The sequence below is a fragment of the Malaclemys terrapin genome, chromosome 3 (genome assembly GCF_027887155.1).
Source record: "Malaclemys terrapin pileata isolate rMalTer1 chromosome 3, rMalTer1.hap1, whole genome shotgun sequence".
Lineage (NCBI taxonomy): Eukaryota > Metazoa > Chordata > Testudines > Emydidae > Malaclemys > Malaclemys terrapin.
In genome coordinates this window covers 115497757-115515771 of record NC_071507.1, presented here as the reverse complement: position 1 = coordinate 115515771, position 18015 = coordinate 115497757, and the positions used below count along the sequence as shown (strand labels likewise).

At 40.3% G+C, this 18015-nt stretch overlaps 1 protein-coding gene across 9 annotated transcripts in view; it reads right to left on the bottom strand.

Moving 5' to 3' along the window:
• The window catches only part of TRDN (triadin), a 284763-nt gene that overhangs the window by 235474 nt on the left and 31274 nt on the right, over positions 1 to 18015 (bottom strand). For all 9 annotated transcript variants that reach the window (XM_054021587.1, XM_054021581.1, XM_054021584.1 and 6 more), the window contains exon 2: positions 9763 to 9972. In XM_054021587.1, the coding sequence (XP_053877562.1) occupies positions 9763 to 9972 (210 nt within the window). The remainder of the gene's footprint in view (positions 1 to 9762; positions 9973 to 18015) is intronic.

Genomic DNA, 18015 nt, shown 5'->3' with positions numbered 1-18015 from the left:
CTGTAATAGTGATTTTTCAGTATACGAATGAAGTGTATGATATGATTTGCAGTAGTGATTGATTTGAGCATATTTGTTTAGATTTTATGGTTGGTGTTACTATTTATTGCTGTAATGCACACAAAGTTGACTTGTAATTGACTTGTCTGTGCAGGTTGCTAAACTACTTCCTACTTCAGTTGTTTGTCTAGTTCAGGGGTCGGCAACCTCTGGCATGCAGCTCACCAGGGTAAGCACCCTGGAGGGCCAGGCCAGTTTGTTTACCTGCCGCGTTGGCAAGTTCAGCTAATCGCGGCTCCCACTGGCTGCGGTTCGCTGTCCCAGGCCAATGGGGGCTGCGGGAAGCCACGGCCAGCACATCCCTCGCCTGCGCTGCTTCCCGCAGCCCCCATTGGCCAGAAGCGGCAAACCGCAGCCAGTGGGAGCCGTGATCAGCCAAACCTGCTGACGCAGCAGGTAAACAAACTGGCCCTGCCTGCCAGGGTGCTTACCCTGGCGAGCTGCATGCCAGAGGTTGCCAACCCCTGGTCTAGTTTTAATAACAATGCTAATAACAAGGTCTGTTGTCAGTCCTTTTGCTATCAAGTAGTTGTACCAGTCATATTTTAACCTATTTAATGGATTTGTTTACCAATTATGTATTTAATTCAATTACATGTGATAACAACAATATACTGAATATAATTTGAAATCACTATACAAATAAGGGTAATTATCTGGTGTAAAGATTTATTTATTTATGAGATATCCAATTCATTGATAATGACAAGGTACATTTTAATATAGCAGATTAGACATACACCATGTCTCCCAACACTAACACAAGAATCCGTTCAACTCTTTATGGATCACTTTGGTATTTGAAAGCCCTGATTTTCCTCACACTTACTCAAGTGTGATTCAGGATAAACTCTGGTATGTATCAATGATTTACACTGATATAAAGCTGCTGGGAGAGAAAACTCAGACCCTCCATTTCCCTTACATTCCAATTTATAGATATTTAAAATGTAAATATGCAGTTAACAGTCTACAATATAAAACTTCTCTGCTTAAATGATTTGCCTTTCCTACCACCCAGTAATAATAAAGAGGTTCAGCTCAAGTATATAGCTAAAACCTCAACTGAATGTAGAAAGAGGTATTTTCATCCAAAATGAACTATAAGAAAAAAATAGTTATAATACAGTAAAATACACTTAATTTTCCTACTAAATAGTATGTCTGCTTAATTGGGAAACTTGCCAGAAATTGAAAATAGAGTAAAAATATCCTACAAAGTGCTACTCAACTTCAACTACCACAGGCTTGGCTCACACTGGAACAACTATAGATATATGTATAGCCTTGACTCTACAAACATAGTTAAATGACTCTAGGGGACTTAGACTTCCATTGACTTCACTTGGCTTGAGTCGGGTTCTAATTGTACAAAGTTTGCTTAAATGTCATGTCATGTATTAGCCACATTGTACTGAATCAGAGTGGGCTCCCTCGAAGCCTGAGACAGAGGGACCACTACACTCTTTTTGGTGGGTGGAGCCAAGCTGACTCCCCTCCCCTGCACCAGAAGCAGAGGGGAGGGACAGGAAGTATAAGAGGCAGGTCCTTCAGCTCAGTTGGGCCAGAGCTAATAAAGGAGGCACATGTCTCTAGCCCACTGCAGAACTCTGGATCAGACCCTGAGCCATGCAGTGCCCTGCCCCTGGAGGAAACTGAGACTGAAAGGCACTGCTGGAGCTGCTGTCCACCACTTACCCCAAGAACCAGCAGATTATGGAGCCACACCAATGGACTGGAGTAGGAAATAGCCCAGGGGAACCAGACATTAGTCAGTCACCTTACCAGACAATGTGTTTTGGCAGGATCCTCATTGACCCACAGGCAGGATCCCCTAGCACTGTTAGCACCCTGGGCCAGTGAAGTAGGGTGAGTCCAGGTCCTCCTACTGCCAACCCCAACCCTTGGGTGGCAGCCTATTTACCCAAGCACAAAAGGCCTCGTTTGTGGCTTGCCCCCTGCCAGAAGGCTGCAAGCCCATAGTCTGTGTGAGCTGTCTGCCTTAGCCAGGAGGCTAGGCTACAGCCTACTTAATTGCTTATTGCTCTGCCCTGCCCACAGGGTTAGAGCCACTGACTGTGTTTACTGCCTGCCTTAGCCAGGAGGCTTGAGCCCAAAGATTGCTTATTGCTGTGCCCCGCCCAGGAGGTCATAGCCCAGACTGTGATTACTGTCTGCCCTAGCCAGGAGGCCTGTGCCCGAAACCACTAATTAACTTCTATTTATTGCCTGACACAGCGAGTCAGACAATGGACAAGCCTGATATGGAGGGACCAATACACACATGTTTTTGCATAATACTTTAAAGTTATCAGCTGATCATAAAGTTCTTCCGATATGGACTTTCTTGTTCAACTTCATGTTTTCCATGTCTGCAGTGTCTGATATGGACATTGATCTTACCTTAGTATTAAAATGCTTTAAAATGCTGCTAATGATATGTACAAAGCTTCTTTTTTGAAGCCATTCATGAAGCAAAAGTGAAGATTTCCCAGCATATCAGAGCCTCCTGAGAATATGTTGATTGGGACAATATCTTAAACTGACAAATCTGCTTTGATTGGATGCTACTGTAATTAACTTTACTCATTATAGTCGGCTAGATTTAGATGTTAGCAAACAAGTGGCGTTAGCGCTTGCTGGCGGTCAGCAATTGCCCATGCTTTGTTATCTTAGTTAAGCAGGCCACACACAGACACACACGCTTATTTATAATACTGCAGGCAAATGTCTTTACCAGGTGGTAAACAGGGATCATCACAATGTTGTGAATAGGTGGCTATAGGGGATGACAACAAGATAAAACCAAGGAATGGCCAATAAAAAAAAAAAGGGAAGAAACATTATTAGCAATAATGAACATTATAGGATGGCACTTGACTAAATAAAGCAGCTATGGTGTGAAGTGAGGATTGATTTCATGAAGTAGAAACTGGATTTCAGTAAACAGAAAAAAAATACACTGTAAGGTAATACAGCAAGAACCAACCAGTGTAAAGCTACAATTAAATAATGCTGTACAAAATTATTCACAAAGGTTACAAAAATGTAAACATTCTTTTGCTCAAAAGAAATAATTACTTTTGATTAATTCTACTGAATTATTCTTGGTTCCCTCACCATCAAAAGACCAAAAAAATTATATCATCGATGATACCTTGTGCAGTTGTTCCAGTGTGACTTACCATTATTTGTTTAAAATTAGAAAGTTCATAAGCATCATCAAGGGCCTGAAATTTAGTTGGCATTTCATATTAATCTGAAACACTTAAGCATGCAAGACTCGCTTCTCTTCTTAGAGGCTTCTCTATTAATCCAAGTCAGTTTCTGAAATTTCATGTTTTCAACTTCATGAGGTCGGTCACAATTTATCATATTGTACACCAGACCCACTGAGATTATAGCAATACTAGCTAGCACCACAGTACTTCATAGTCTTGTCATTGTTTCCAATATAAACTCCATTTTACAGGGGCTTATAACTCAGCTGTAAAATTTGCTGCAGGGTGAAACATGGCAAATAACACGTCAGCTGGGCAGCCCTTTTTTAAACCTGAATTTGGTTTAAATTCGTTTGACTGGTTTAAGATTTATAGAAGGGGGGGAATATTTTTGTGGATTTAGGGGACATTTGTTGAATTCCTATATAACTCAAAACTGTTTCAGTTTAGAACTTGGATATTTGTAGGCTGTTCATTCATGATGTGGACTGGTGACATTGGGTACAGTAAAAATGGTCTTTCAATAGGCCATGATACTGAGATTTAAAGTTACTACACACAAATAAGGCCAAACCCTACTGTTCTAACTCAATCCTCACTCAGGAAAAATTGTCCAAGGCCTTCTCTACATGGCAAAGGTTTTTTTGTTTGTTTGTTTCTTTAAAAACAGTTTTTCCAGTGTAGTTATAACACTGTAACTCCCTGTGTGAACCCCCTTATTGCAGTATAAATGTGACTTTTTCCAGTTTCTTATGTTACTTGGGAAGAAGTTTAATCTAAACCAAAAGAAAAAGAAAAAATCATTTCTACCAGAATAAGAGTGTGTACAAGCAGTGTTATACCAGCATAACTATAAATTCACATCTTAGTTTATACAAGTAAAACCTTCTCATGTAGACAAGCCCAATGCAATGATTGCAGGCTTTGCCCCCAAAGGAAGCCCATTCCATGCACATAAAAATGCACAATTTGACAATCATACTTACCAAAGAAAAATACTCATTTTATTTACTGCTGAATTCAACATAGCTTGATATCAAAGGACACTTTATGGAAAGCAGCTCCTACACGTTGTCCTGTTATAAGCACATGCAAACTGAGGATTCCACAATTCTTAGTCTTTCGGCAATTTTTGTTGTTTCTTTGCGGAATATATGCTTTGGTTAGAAAAAGCTAGATTTGTTTCTTTTCTTCTCCCCTCATTGCCTCATCCACTGTCTTGATTAAGCCAAGCTTGCAGAAAACTGTCTATGGCTAAACAGCAGCACCAGGGGCGATTGTGAACTAATTTAGGAAGAAGTGAACTGCAAAGTGGTTAGAGTCAGCAGCTGACAGCTGCTATTCTATAGCATCACAGCCAGGATTCAGCTATTTTGCCATTGTACCATGGGAAGCACAAAAGAGTCCCCTCTGTGACTGGCTGGGATACTGGGTGTTTCCCATGGTTCCCCGACATTCTGATGTCCTTTCCTGGCTCCACCCACAGCCCACTCTTCACCCATGCCAGTCACACAGACACAGGAGGGCTGGAGAGAATGAACCTGTGCTACTGTAGCTGTAGTTTTCTTAAGAGCCTCTTCATGCATTTGTACCAGAAAGGAATGAATAATTCACTGTGAATAATTTATTAAACAAATATAGGCTATTTTTCTGGTCAAGAAACAACCAAAAGAAGATTGAAACCTCTTCACATTTTTTGCTTCTTGAAATTACTCAGATTATTTTGTGAGTTTTTTTTTTTTTCCAGGTATTTGTTTTCTTTATGGATGGCTGAGTCACTACCAATTCACTGTGAATATGACACTCGGGAGTTGAAATCAGAGCTGTGTTGGTTAGCCGTGATTCGTCACATACATTGTTATTCTTATTATTAGGAATGTTGAAAATATTCAAACATGTTGTAAGTAGTCCATTAATAAATTTGGATCCTGGGCCAATTCATCTTTGTGAAGGTTAAAACAAACTTAAATTATCTGGTCAACTGGACCAATAAAAACCATAACCAATTATTTTGTTTCATAATGTGTAATACACATTAATGACTTGTAAAGCAAGTCAGTAAACTGCACTTAAAAAGACTGCAAAAATCAAGCAGGACAATGCTGCAAGGCTCAGATCAAACCAAAAATGAATAATCTTTTTTACATTTTTGAAGATACAAGTATGAAAGGCGATTCCTAATACAGTATGCTATTCACTTATTCATATCATAGTCACACACTACATAATGCATGAAATTTGCAGTGTCTTATCTCAGACTCTTGTAGCACGTCAGCTTCATATTGCATTAGAAATTTTTCAGTCATGTTTATAACTGTAGGATAAAATGTAATAGGAATACAAGCTTTCTTTTTTTTCCCCTTCACATGAATCAGTGTAAGAAATGAATCTGAAAGACTGAAAAAATTGAATTCCATACCTTTGGAAAGAAGTATTTGGAAGAAAGAATTCACCATTGATCTAAATTCTTGGGTCATCACGGGATTCTCAGATCACATAGCCAACCACAGCTGACTAGAAGGTGGCTCTTATTTTCCAGCCCCTCCGCAAGCCCACTGGTACACATGCACAAAAAGGGTAAGCAATTCTATTCATACATATTGCAATATTGGCCCCCATTAAGGCTATGGCTACACTATGAACAAAGGGTGTGATTCCTGTTTGTGTACACTTTTGTACTAGCTCTCATTCAGCTAGCGCAAATATAAATAGCAGTGTAGCCTCAGGAGCATGGGTAGCCAGGCTCAGCGTAGCCAAGCAGAGTACACACCCACCGGTTTCAGGTGGGTTTATACTCGGCACAGCTAAGCTTTGCCTCTGCTGCAGCTACCTAAGATACAGTGGTGACACTATTTATACTCATGCTAGCTCTCATTCAGCTAGCGCAGGTATGTGTACACAAGCAGGGGAACCATACCCTTACCTCATAATGTAGATGTAGCCTAAAATAGTTTTCATCCAAACCACCGGGTTCAGACTTTATAGAATTTACAACAAAATTGGTCTTTCTGGATATATATACAATTACAATATACACACACACACCCCTGATCCTCTCCATGTGATACGTGTTGGACTTATGTAATGAGTTTCAAAAAAACAAAAACTTGCTAGTTTGTTCCTGAAATCAAGGATCCAAGACCATGTTAACCATGAACAGAGATCTATGGGTGGGCACTCTCTTTGGAGAGTTGCAACAAAGATTTTGTTAGAAAAGTGAATGAAAACAACGTTATTAAAATGAATGCACTGACATTTTCAGAATCTTACTGTTATTTTTCTTCCAGGTACTAAAAAATATCATGAAAGCAAAATTCAAGTTAATCTTTCAAATAAGAAGTCATATTAGTTCAAATTTAAACTGCCTGTTACTCCTTTGAGGCTAGATTCTCTTATGCTTCTGTTAGTCCCATTAAAGCAAATATATCATCCCACTGAAACTAACAGAACTCCTCATAATGTACTACACAATGGGTGAAATCCTGGCCTCATTAAAATCAATGATAAAACTCCCATTGACTTCAATGGGGCCAGTTTTTTCACTCAGTGATGTTTAATGGTAGGAGAATCTGGCCCTTAATGATTTTTGTGCTTCTACTGAGACCTCTGGACGAGAGACTCATAAAGACATTATAAGGGCTTTGATAGGGCTTTTGCTGCAAAGAGATAGTTTAAACCATCTTTTGGGATACATGCTGTATATTTGCAAGCTGTGCACAACTCCCAAAGGCAATCTTCAAGTGGATAAGGAAATAAATTGGAGGGAAAAATCTATAAAACACAAAAGGTACTAAGGAAAAGAGACAGGCAATAGTAGAATTAACTCCATTTTCTACTCGACATTTCATATGTAAGTGGTAGCAAATTAATGTAGATCATGTTTGCAAAGTTAAAGCAACAATACTGAAAATAACAATTCCCATTTTATACCCATGCCTGGATGCTTCAGGCAGAGCCTCAAACTAAAGGGAAAATATCAGTGATTTTCACTTATTCTGAACACAAGCACTATAGTGAGTGTTCCTTAAGAAGTCTGTCAATGGTGCCAAATTATAAGCCATATCACAGTAAATAATCCCACTGAAGTCAAGGTGCCAGATCCTCAGTGGGATAAGTCATTTCAGCTCTGTTAAGGCAAGCAGGTTGGACTATGTGACACCCTTTTTACTATTACACACAGAACTCAGATCAAGCAGCATGATTCACTTAGAAAACCAGGCTAAATAGGAGTCTAGTAGTTGAAATCCCCAGCACCTGCTAAGGAGAAATATGTACTCATTGTTACATTTGTGTAAATAAAGAAACCTGGTTAATAAATCCATGAGAAGAAGCAAAGGAAGGAGAGGATTCCTCTTCCTAATAGTGCACCATCTGACATCCAGTTTAAAAACTTGTGTTGCTAATGAGTCAGAACACCAAGTCTCTTCTGGGGAAAGAAAATGACTCATCAACTGGAAACACTAAGGTACCATTTTTCACAGAATTGCACAAAATATACGCAGTCACCTTTCAAATAAAATTTTACATTATTTTATTCCAACTGCCTGAAAATGTCATTTTCCATTAATCCATTGGGAACAGCTCACTTAACCAGTGCAGCAGGAGTGTCAGATTTCCATCTGACTGTTTCAGCTTCCAGTATGAACACAGTTATCCATGTCTCAATGTTTCTTCAACCAATCTCCCTCCCTGCCCTCACCCACTCCATCCCCAGTAGGCACAAGCTGACAGCTAAATCCTTCAGTTCAGTTCTTCGACCTTACTCGAGAGCCTTGCCTGAGTCATGCCCAAAGACTGCAGGATCGGGACTGCTAACTGCTAACAACTAGGTATATTTGATTGATGGTTTATGCAAAAGAAAATAAAACATTTTAAAATAGTGCTTTTTGGAAAATACTGGTTTATAGGTTTAGATTAAATTAAATATAGAGACAATCAAATTGGTATGTATCCTTTAGAGAAATCACTCAAAAAAGGTAACAATACTTGTTGGGACTGAGGTTGCCATTGTTTCCATCTGGAAACCAAGGAGGCCAGATCACAGTCAAAGGATTTCAAAGAGCAAATTACAGTTTCTCTACATTCTAAGCTTATTTGCCATCCATTAATCCAACATTGGAAGATTTGTGTCAGGCTCAATCTATGGCACAAAACCTTTAGGTCAGTACATCAATATTGATATTTAGCAGGGCAACAGCTATATATCTGTCAGTAAACCAATAAGCTTCTGGGAAGTTAACGTTGAATCCTAACTCAATTTGTTCTGAATAAAAAGGCTCAAGTTAAAATTTAAACTCCTAGTTAAAGACAGATGTTGTAACATTAGAACTGGAGTTATCACTGAAGAAAAATAATTCTTTCACCTTTATTGGTTTTTCTTTATTTACTCTTATGTTTCCCAACCACACCAGTATATTTACCCCTAAATGGCTTATTTCTGTAGTAGCTTACTTATCTCGGAGACTCTTTAGAACACAAAAAAATTGTACTTTGTTAACAACATATTACAGGAGTTGTCTGTATAACTTTAATGCATTAAATTGCTAAGCACAAACCATAAATAGCAGGAAGTAATGAGTTCAGTAATTCAATATCTCTTCTAGACTTCACTTCCTCTTCTCAACCTCAATTACCATTCTTCCACCACCCTCAGAGGTCATGTATCCCCACCCTCATCTTGTACAACCAGCTGGTACTCTGAGCTTGGACCATATTTACTGCTTATTGGCCAGATCCTGAACTGGTGTAAATCAGTGTTGCTACATAGAAGACCATGTAGCTACTCCAATTTATGCCAACCAAGGATCTGGTTCTATATGGTAAAGTATTACAGTTTACATGGCTTGCATAAATTATACTTCATATGTGTGTTTTTTATTGGTGTCCATAAGTGTCAGATTGCATGTGATTGCTATATTATGTTTTCTGTAATATTTAGGAAAATGTATGTGAATTAATGATCTTTTAGTGATTGTTCTATGTTTAGTAGTAATCTTTATGTAGACATTCGTGGAACTGTAATCTGAATGTGTTGCATTTATGCTCAGAGTTAAGGCTACACACTGTTTCATAGTTCAGATATATCCATGCTCATCCTGAAGAACCAGAGAGGTCTGGGTCCTGCTTTAAATGCAAATATCAATGCAGCTTTAACACTAGCATCGCTAGCGAAGCCTTCATAAAAACAAGGTTTACAAATGCCCATATGATGAGCACTTTAGCATAAATTAGATGGCTAATAGAATGACAAGACTTCTAAAGAGTACAATTATTTTTTAAAATTAAAAAATGCAAAGCTGTATGAATATAAACTGATATATTCTAGTATTTCTTGCATGATCAGGGCTTTCTCTTTTCACCTGACTGGTTCAAAGAAGCTGGGGTGCATCCAAGTGTAAATAATATACAGTGTACATAAAATATAACAACACATTTTGGTCATAAATATATGAGACGTTAAACAGAATTTGAGGGGCCTTACCTGCAAAGGTTTTGTAATCCACCAAGTCAAACATTATAATAGCTACTGCTGACCAGGTAACAATCAGAGCAACAACAAGAAGCCATGCTGCTGGCGAGCTGAATGTTGTCATTATGTCCTCTGTAACTGACTTCTTTCCCACTTTCACTGGTGGCGTGAGAACTGATCCATTGTTGTTATCCATCACTGTGGTGGTGGTTGAGATATGTCCTAGTCAAACATTAAAAAAAAGAGAGCAAAGACATATATTAAGCTAGGTACCTATCAGTCTAAGATAAAGAACATATATGTAGCGTCTGGTCTGTTACAATCGTTATAGCTGTCAAGTTTTCTAACAACATAGACCCTGATTCAGGAATGCACCTCTATTCAGAACAGTACTTAAACATGTACCTTAGTTTGCTTACATGCTAACCTGAACAGGGATGGAGTTAAATACATTGAATCCAAAAATAGGGCTTGTTTACACAAACATTTAGTTCTCAACAAGCTGAGGGGGTGAATCCAATCTGCACTAGCCTGCCAGACTGTTTGTGTGGATCCTGATGAGCTCATCCTCTTTGAAACAGGACAACATCAAAGCACATTAACTGTTAATGCACAATAGCAGGGCAGGATAGTGCAGGGTAGATTCACACCCAAGCATGCCTCAAACTGATTGTTTAGACAAGCCCCTATATTGCTTTCCTTTTTATAATTAATCACTTAAACATATTCTTAAATCCATACTTATTCAGTACAATATTTAAGCAAGTGGTTAACACTGACTTCAATGGGACTTAAGTCTGTTCTTTCATTTAAGCACTTGCTTTTAACAGGATAAAAATGCCTTCCTGAACTGAGGCCACAATCAAAATAAGTTAGGAGAAAACATATAATAACCACAGAAAAAAACAACGTATAGCTTCATTGCTCACCACAGGCCACTTGCTGTGACTAGCTACACACCTAAAACAGTGGCTGATGGAAGCATAAAATATTATAATAACCCTCTAAAAGACTGACTTGTTATGAACTGTGATGGGGCGTCTGTCCCACACTGGTGGAGAAAGGGTTAAAAGCAGCCCTGGGGAGACTGTGTAGCAATCAGAGAGGGGCTGCAATGAGCAGCCAATCAGGGCAGAGCAGGCCCATATATAAAGACAGCTGCGGGGAAAAGAAGGTAGTGCCCTCTTGGGAGCCCAGGGAGAAAGGACTGGGTCCCTGAAGGGCTGAGGGAACCACCAGTACCCTGGATAGAGCAGGGCTGGGCTGGGTCAGGGGAGTGAGAGGGAGCTCCAGCCTGACTGGCTGAAAGACTGAAGCCCTGATACAGGGGCGGAGAAGGTGCTAGGGCTACGGGGAAGTGGCCCAGGGAAAACAGATGGCAGTGGTTGAAGGAGATGCAGCACGTGGCTATCGCCTGGAGTAGTGGGCAGGCCTGGGTTTCCCCCGTCCCTCACCCCCACTTGCCACTGAGGGGAGTGGCCAGTGAAGGGCTGCTGTTTGCATTGAGGGGAGTGGCTAGAACTTTGGGCTGCAGTCGGCCACGGAGGCGAGTGGCTGGACAGAGGACTATTGTTCCCCTGGAAAGGGGGGAGAACAGAATGGGGCATGGCTGGAGGGCTGTGTCTTGATGAGGATGCCACGATCTTTGAGACAACGTTGGTCCAGAACAGAAGTGACAGCGGTCAGACACCACTGGAGGAGGGTGCCCTGTGAAAAGACTGAACTAATTCTCAGAACCACCAGCAGGAGGCACCACAGTGGTGAGTCCCACCCTGTTACATGGACACTGTGCCAGATCCACAGTAAAACAGCCTACATCCATGGAGCTATGTCAGTTTACACCAGCTAAGTATTCGTTTTGAATTCTGCTGTCAAGGACACATGACAATGAGTGTGTTTATACTCTATTCCATCTCACCAGTCAATAGCAGTAGAAATGTTCTATAGCTGTGCCATGTCTTTTCTATACAATGTCATTACAATTTGTGAAGAGTCATATTTTTGTAAACAAATTTGTTTTGAGCATTTTCACTTTCATGAGATGGCCTTCTAAAAGCCAGTCTTTTCTCCCAAGAGTTGCAGTGTCAAATGGGCTTAACACTGAAAGCTAAAGACTCTTCAGTAGAAAACAGAGAGCAAGATGAATGCCTATGTCAATTCCCATTCAGCAGATACCACCTGTTTACTGGTGAATAACTGCATTTTTAAATACAAACTATTTAACTTACTTCCTTGTGGCTGTTAAGAACATCTTACACTGCACACAGCTCAAAACAGCTTTTAGAAGCTTACGGTTTCATTATATCATGTTTCAAATTGCTGAAATTTAAAACTTGAAAATTTCTGAGAAATTCTTGAACTCAAACATGTAATAAATGCAATAATTGCTTTCATTTGATATCCAGATATGAAGCTGCAAAAAATCAAATTATTCACTCCTCCCTCGTCAGCAAGAGTCAAATGGCACTGTTACACACTGAGCTCGCTCTTTTGGGAGACACCAGGCTGCAGTATTGGAACTAACCCTTGCATCCCACATACTTTTAATCCTATGGGGACTCAGTTTGTATCCAGACACTGTTTCAAAGTCGAGCCTTTCTGACACATCCCTGAGGTACCGTCCTCCTGTCTAGCATCACTTTCTTGGGAAGTGGGACCCTATGTTGTCCCCTATACTGAAGTCCACCAGAGCTCCACCCTTGTGGGAACTTTGGTTTATTGTTTAACCACTCAAGAAACTCATGACAGTTAAACCTGGGGAACACACAGACTTTGCCAAGGAACCTCTACACCAGACACTACTCAGACCAAGCACAAGAGTTACAGATCTAGGCAAAAATAACAAACAGCTGCATGGAAAACCCCTCCCTTCAGTGTCTTCACTGCTCCAAGATCCTTTTGGGTTTTGATTAGTGACCTTTCAGGGTCCCAGGACCTCACCTGCACTCTACTCTTCCTATTGTAAGCTGATGGATGGCTGGTGAGAGAATCCCGGCTCAAGAAAATCTGGGACTTAAATAGATTCTGGCCTTCTCTGTCAGGTGCCCCCTGCCAGAGCAGCTTCAACCCTCTCACCCTCACCCCACCAGATCAGTTGCTCAGCTCCTGCTTCCCACCCAGCCATGTTCCCAACTGGGAACACTAGTTTTCCTGGACTAGAGCCAGCCTGTTCTAGGGTGTACTCATTTGAACGATGGACCATCAAGCTTGAGGCATGTTGATGGTTTTGCCATTGTTAGCTCCTCTGCTAGGTATCAGGATTTCATCTAACACCTCCTAGGTGTCCAGCTCAAGATGGAGGCCACAGTGCAAAAGTGAAGGGCACAAGACAGTTCAGAAAAGTGTTTCAAATTTATATAGACGTACACAGATGTATACTAATCTGTACCTGTGACATCATGTTTGGGGTAACTTTTCAAGCAGCTAAACTGATGCATTATTTATAGTGGTCACCAAAAAAAAAAAAAAGAATCTAAACATATGTTACATATTTGCATAGTTTGGTTAAATTCATCCTGATCCAATTCTTATTAAAGGCTCCCCATTGAGTTCAAGGGGGCATTGGATCAGGCCCTGTATGAGTCTGAATTTCCAAAGAATCCCTTTTATTTGCTAAAAGAATTAAAGAGCAATATGAGTGTGAACTTGTACTCACTCCTTATTTATCACCAAAGCAAGAGCAAAGTGAATGTTATAGCAGAGTGCAGTAGTGCTGCCTCTGTCTGGGTCTTCTCATGCTGATGCTCATGATAGCCACTTCTGATGCTATAAAATTGCTGCCTTTCCGGTTGGGTCACTGAACAGGTAAGAGAGAAAGGGCCATGTAATGAAGCTCTAACTAAACTGAGGCTACGTCCTCACTACGGGGGGGGGGGGGGGGGAGGGGGGGGCATTTAAGATGTGCAAATTCAGCTACGCAAATAGCATAGCTGAATTCGACGTATCCGAGCCGACTTACCGCGCTGTGAGGACAGCATCAAATCGACCTCTGCGGCTCCCCCGTCAACGGCACTTACTCCTACCTGTGCTGGTGGAGTACAAGCGTCGATTCGGGGATCGACTGTCGCATCCCGACGAGACGCGATAATTCGATCCCCGAGGGATCGATTTCTACCCGCCGATTCAGGAGGGTAGTGAAGACGTAGCTAAAGATAAGTAAACTCAGTCTGTTTCTCATATCCAAAATGACAAATATTGACCCTCTACCATTATATACAGGTTACAAGAATCTTGAAGAGGGAGTTTAAGAATCCCAGATGTTAGTGCACACTGTGTGTAGCTCTTATTTCAGAGTCTATCTTGAGATACCTACAGAAATGATAAATACATAGGCTGTGGTGAACGAGATCCTGTGTTTTGTCCATCAATGTATATCTTTTTAAAATTAGAAAAACGAGATGGAGCACAAACTCTCACAAGCCTGAGACTGATAAAAACTCTTTTGTTCCCTGTATAATGGAAAATCAGTCCAAGAGTGATGTGATAATGAAATCATCATTACATGTCTTGCAATAATTTGTAATGTGAGCAAGGTCAATGTCAGCTTCAGCGGTGATATGATTTACACTCAAACACCATACATTAGAACAGAAACTAATATAATTCACACCCTTGACTGTTCTACATTTTTCATTCTTTGTGATTATATATAATTTTGTCCCCTTTTTAGATTGCATTCACTCGAAACATCCCTATACTGATCAAGTGTCTCATTTCAAGCCCTAGAAACCTGCATTGTTAAATAGTCATGTTGTATAAGCAGCACAAAATTGGCATGTTACATGATTTTTGTAACTTACATGAAATTTGGTTTAATTTATGGATAATGTATTCAGTTAATGAACAGTGTCTTATCTGTCAAGATGCAAGTTACACACTTTTCTATTTTAAAAACATCACTGCTTCCATTTCCCTGAACATAAATATTGGATCAAACACCACACTGCAGGAGAGAAAAATCAAGTGACAAAGATCAGCTTCCTAAAGTCAAATTCCAAATCAATAGCATTATTTTATGTAACATTCAAATTCATTCATACAAAAATAAACTAACGTGTGCATGCAACAGGTCATAAATGACATTATGCATTTTCTTTCCTCTGAGGAGACCAGTAGCGTTTATGATGTAAGGGAGAGAACAGAAAGGTACTATCTTATCTTGCTAAGTCTGATTGGCATCATAACATATATCTCAAATGACATACTAATGAAAGACATTTGCACAGTAAAAGCAAAGACAATTAAAACTACATTGTAATACCAGCCCTGAAAAGATTAAGGAAGCTGAGAAAGAGTGAGTTAGGCCACACGTGAGGGGACTAGGCTGGAGAAGCAGCCCCTGATTGGAAGATGAAGCTCTGCTGAGCAGGTGTGGGCTGAGCTAGTATAAAGCCAGGAAGCTTGCAACAGAAAGTGTGGCAGTGATGAAGTCTGCAGTCATCCTCTGCCTTGGAGAGAGAATTAGAGAATCCAGAGAAAGAGTAGAATACTGGGAGCCTGGTCCCGAGGGAAGGGTGTACCCAGAAGGGTGGATAAGAAAGGCCATGGGAGATGGAGTAGGAAGTAGCCCAGGGAAAACGCACTCAGGTTTTGGGACTGCGCAGACCTGGGCTGTGTGTTGTAAGATCTCTGGGCTGGACCCTGGGAGAGTGGGTGGGCCTGGGTTTCTCTACCAGCTACTGACAACAGGTCCAGTGAGACACTACCCTGGAAGGGGAAACCACATAGTGACCTGGCCAGAGGCCTGAGTCACGGAGAGGAAGCTGCAGCTCCTGGAGTGAGAGGAGCCCTGGAGTAAGAGAGAGAACAATGGGTTAAGATATTGCAAGGAGAGGTTTCTGACCTGGAAAAGAGCTAATCCCCAGAATAGCGCACAATATTATTCTATACATATAGAATATAATTACTATTTAATGCGCTGTTTTACTGGGGAAATTGACCATGTAAAAATAGCACCTTTTAAATTCAATAAATCTACACCTTTTGTATCTGAATCATATCTGTTTACTTTAAATGACAAAATAGGTTCCCAAAACTTATCAGTCTAGTGGGCCTTCCAGAGCTAGTACAGCTACAGTTGTTATTACAAAAGGGCCTAATAGTTACATTAAGTCTCATTGGTCATTGTTTTTACCCACTGTAAGAACCCCCATAGAAAGCAGAGATGTCATACCTCATCTGGGTTTACCTCACAGCCATGCACTGCAAGCTAAGGTACATGGGTTTCCCAGAAGATTCCAGACACAGGCACTAGTTGTTAGAAGCTTCTTCTTGGATACATGACTGGCTGGGAGGGGGCGCTTGGGATTTCTGAGTCAGGAAACTGCCTGTGTGGTTTTTGCCCCCGTGGGGGTTCACCTAGAATCCATCCTAGGAATGTGAGAACAGTGCTGTTGGGAATAGTGGCAATAAATCAATTTTCGTAATATATATTGGAAGGTGCCTGAAAGTGGTGAAAATCTCATGGAAGGAAGTGGGGTTGGCTGCCAGCTGGAGGACACGATGGAGGACATTGAAGAAGCTTGAGCCTCTCTGGACAAGACTTGAACTTCCACTAAACTTCTAATAGCAAGAAGATAGGTAACACTATCTAAAATAGTCAAGTACTATATTATCTGTATTGTGTGGGCCTTAAATGAACATTGGGCAAGATGTATTGATTGATTTAATTCATATATTATCTTAACACATCTTAAAATGATTAGTCTATCCATATTTTAAAGTTATTTGAATATGGTGTATATACTTGAACCTCTTTCTTGCATTAAAAAGCATATATAGCATTCCCCTTGACTGGTACTTTGCTTTACAAGCTATCAGTGCAACCTTGCGACTGCAATTTTTTTGGCAATCTGTGCACGTCGCCACCCACAACACAGCTTCTCCACAAAGACTTGTGCTTCTCTCTGACTTCTGCCATAGCCACCTCTACAGCTGCAGTTCTCAAAAGCTTGACAGCTTCTAATTTCCACAAACACTGTCTGCTCAGTTAGGTCAGTTATGGGCCCCAATCAATATTAAGCTTTCCTAGAGCCAGCATAACCAATAACTGGTAGATTTTTCCCCCAGTATAGCTGAATCCTTATGTGGTACAAAGCCACCCTCACTCCTGGCCTCCATCTTAGGAGGTTTGGTGAGAGCTTCCTTAGTCCAGGCTGATTTCCCCAACTTGCTGGTATGGGTTTTTGAGGCTGTTGTCAGCTGGAGAAAATTAGAAAGTTGGTACAGCTCACATAGTGATTAAAAATTACATGGGGATAAAAAAACTGGCAGTTGCCAATGCCTTGTCTTCATTAGTGCTCCCACTGATACTACCACCAGTGGAGCTGCACAAGGATGGGAAATCTTAGGGGAAAATACCTAGTATAGACAAGGAACAGGGAAGAGAAATGACTAGTGTATTGAGAGTGCTGACCAGATCTCCTCCCGAGGCTAAAACATTGTGACTTCTTTTCCCTTGTGTGTCAGAGGTGCATATATCACATTTGGATCTCACTACCTATGCTGTACATAGCACATAGGCTGAAAATGAAGGAAAGGGGACAATCTAGGATGGAAAGGCTCAAATTATATTGGAAATTTCAGGGCTGTTCTGGAACTGTCAAAAAATATAGCAATACTGGGGTGTTCTACTCACAGTTTAACAAAAGCTCCAAGAGAAAAATCCCCCAACACCTGAAATGTTTATTAGCAGAGAAAGTGACATAAAAACAGTTACATAAATATTAAAATAATAGAAAGAGGTGATGGGATTGCTTGTGAGGGAATGGATTACAGACTTATCAGTGACTGACAGTTATAAACATGTAAAATTCATTATGAAGAGACCATTTCTAAATAACAAAAGAAATAGAATCAAGATTATAGAACATAGAAGAAGATGATGCATGAAAATTAAATGAACTGAATACCAAAAAAGCAATGACAACTGTGTAGTGTATTGTATACTCAATTTCCTATTTTTCTTATTATTCCTGCACTGGTTTTATTTTTGATCAATATAAAGTATATAATGGTCTAAAAACTGTATTGTTTATCTTGTCCATTCATACTCAGAGATAATGTACATCAGTTTTTAAAAACATCACATTGATTTCAATGGGAGTTTGTGAAATAAAAGTGACATCTTTCCTAAGCATTCCATTAAGATGTTATCCAGTTCAAAGGAAATGGGGAACCAGGTACAATGTCAATAGCAGAGCTACATGTACTGTATGTTATGAATTGGTACAGTTATTAATGCCAGATCCTTTAAAGATGTGTATT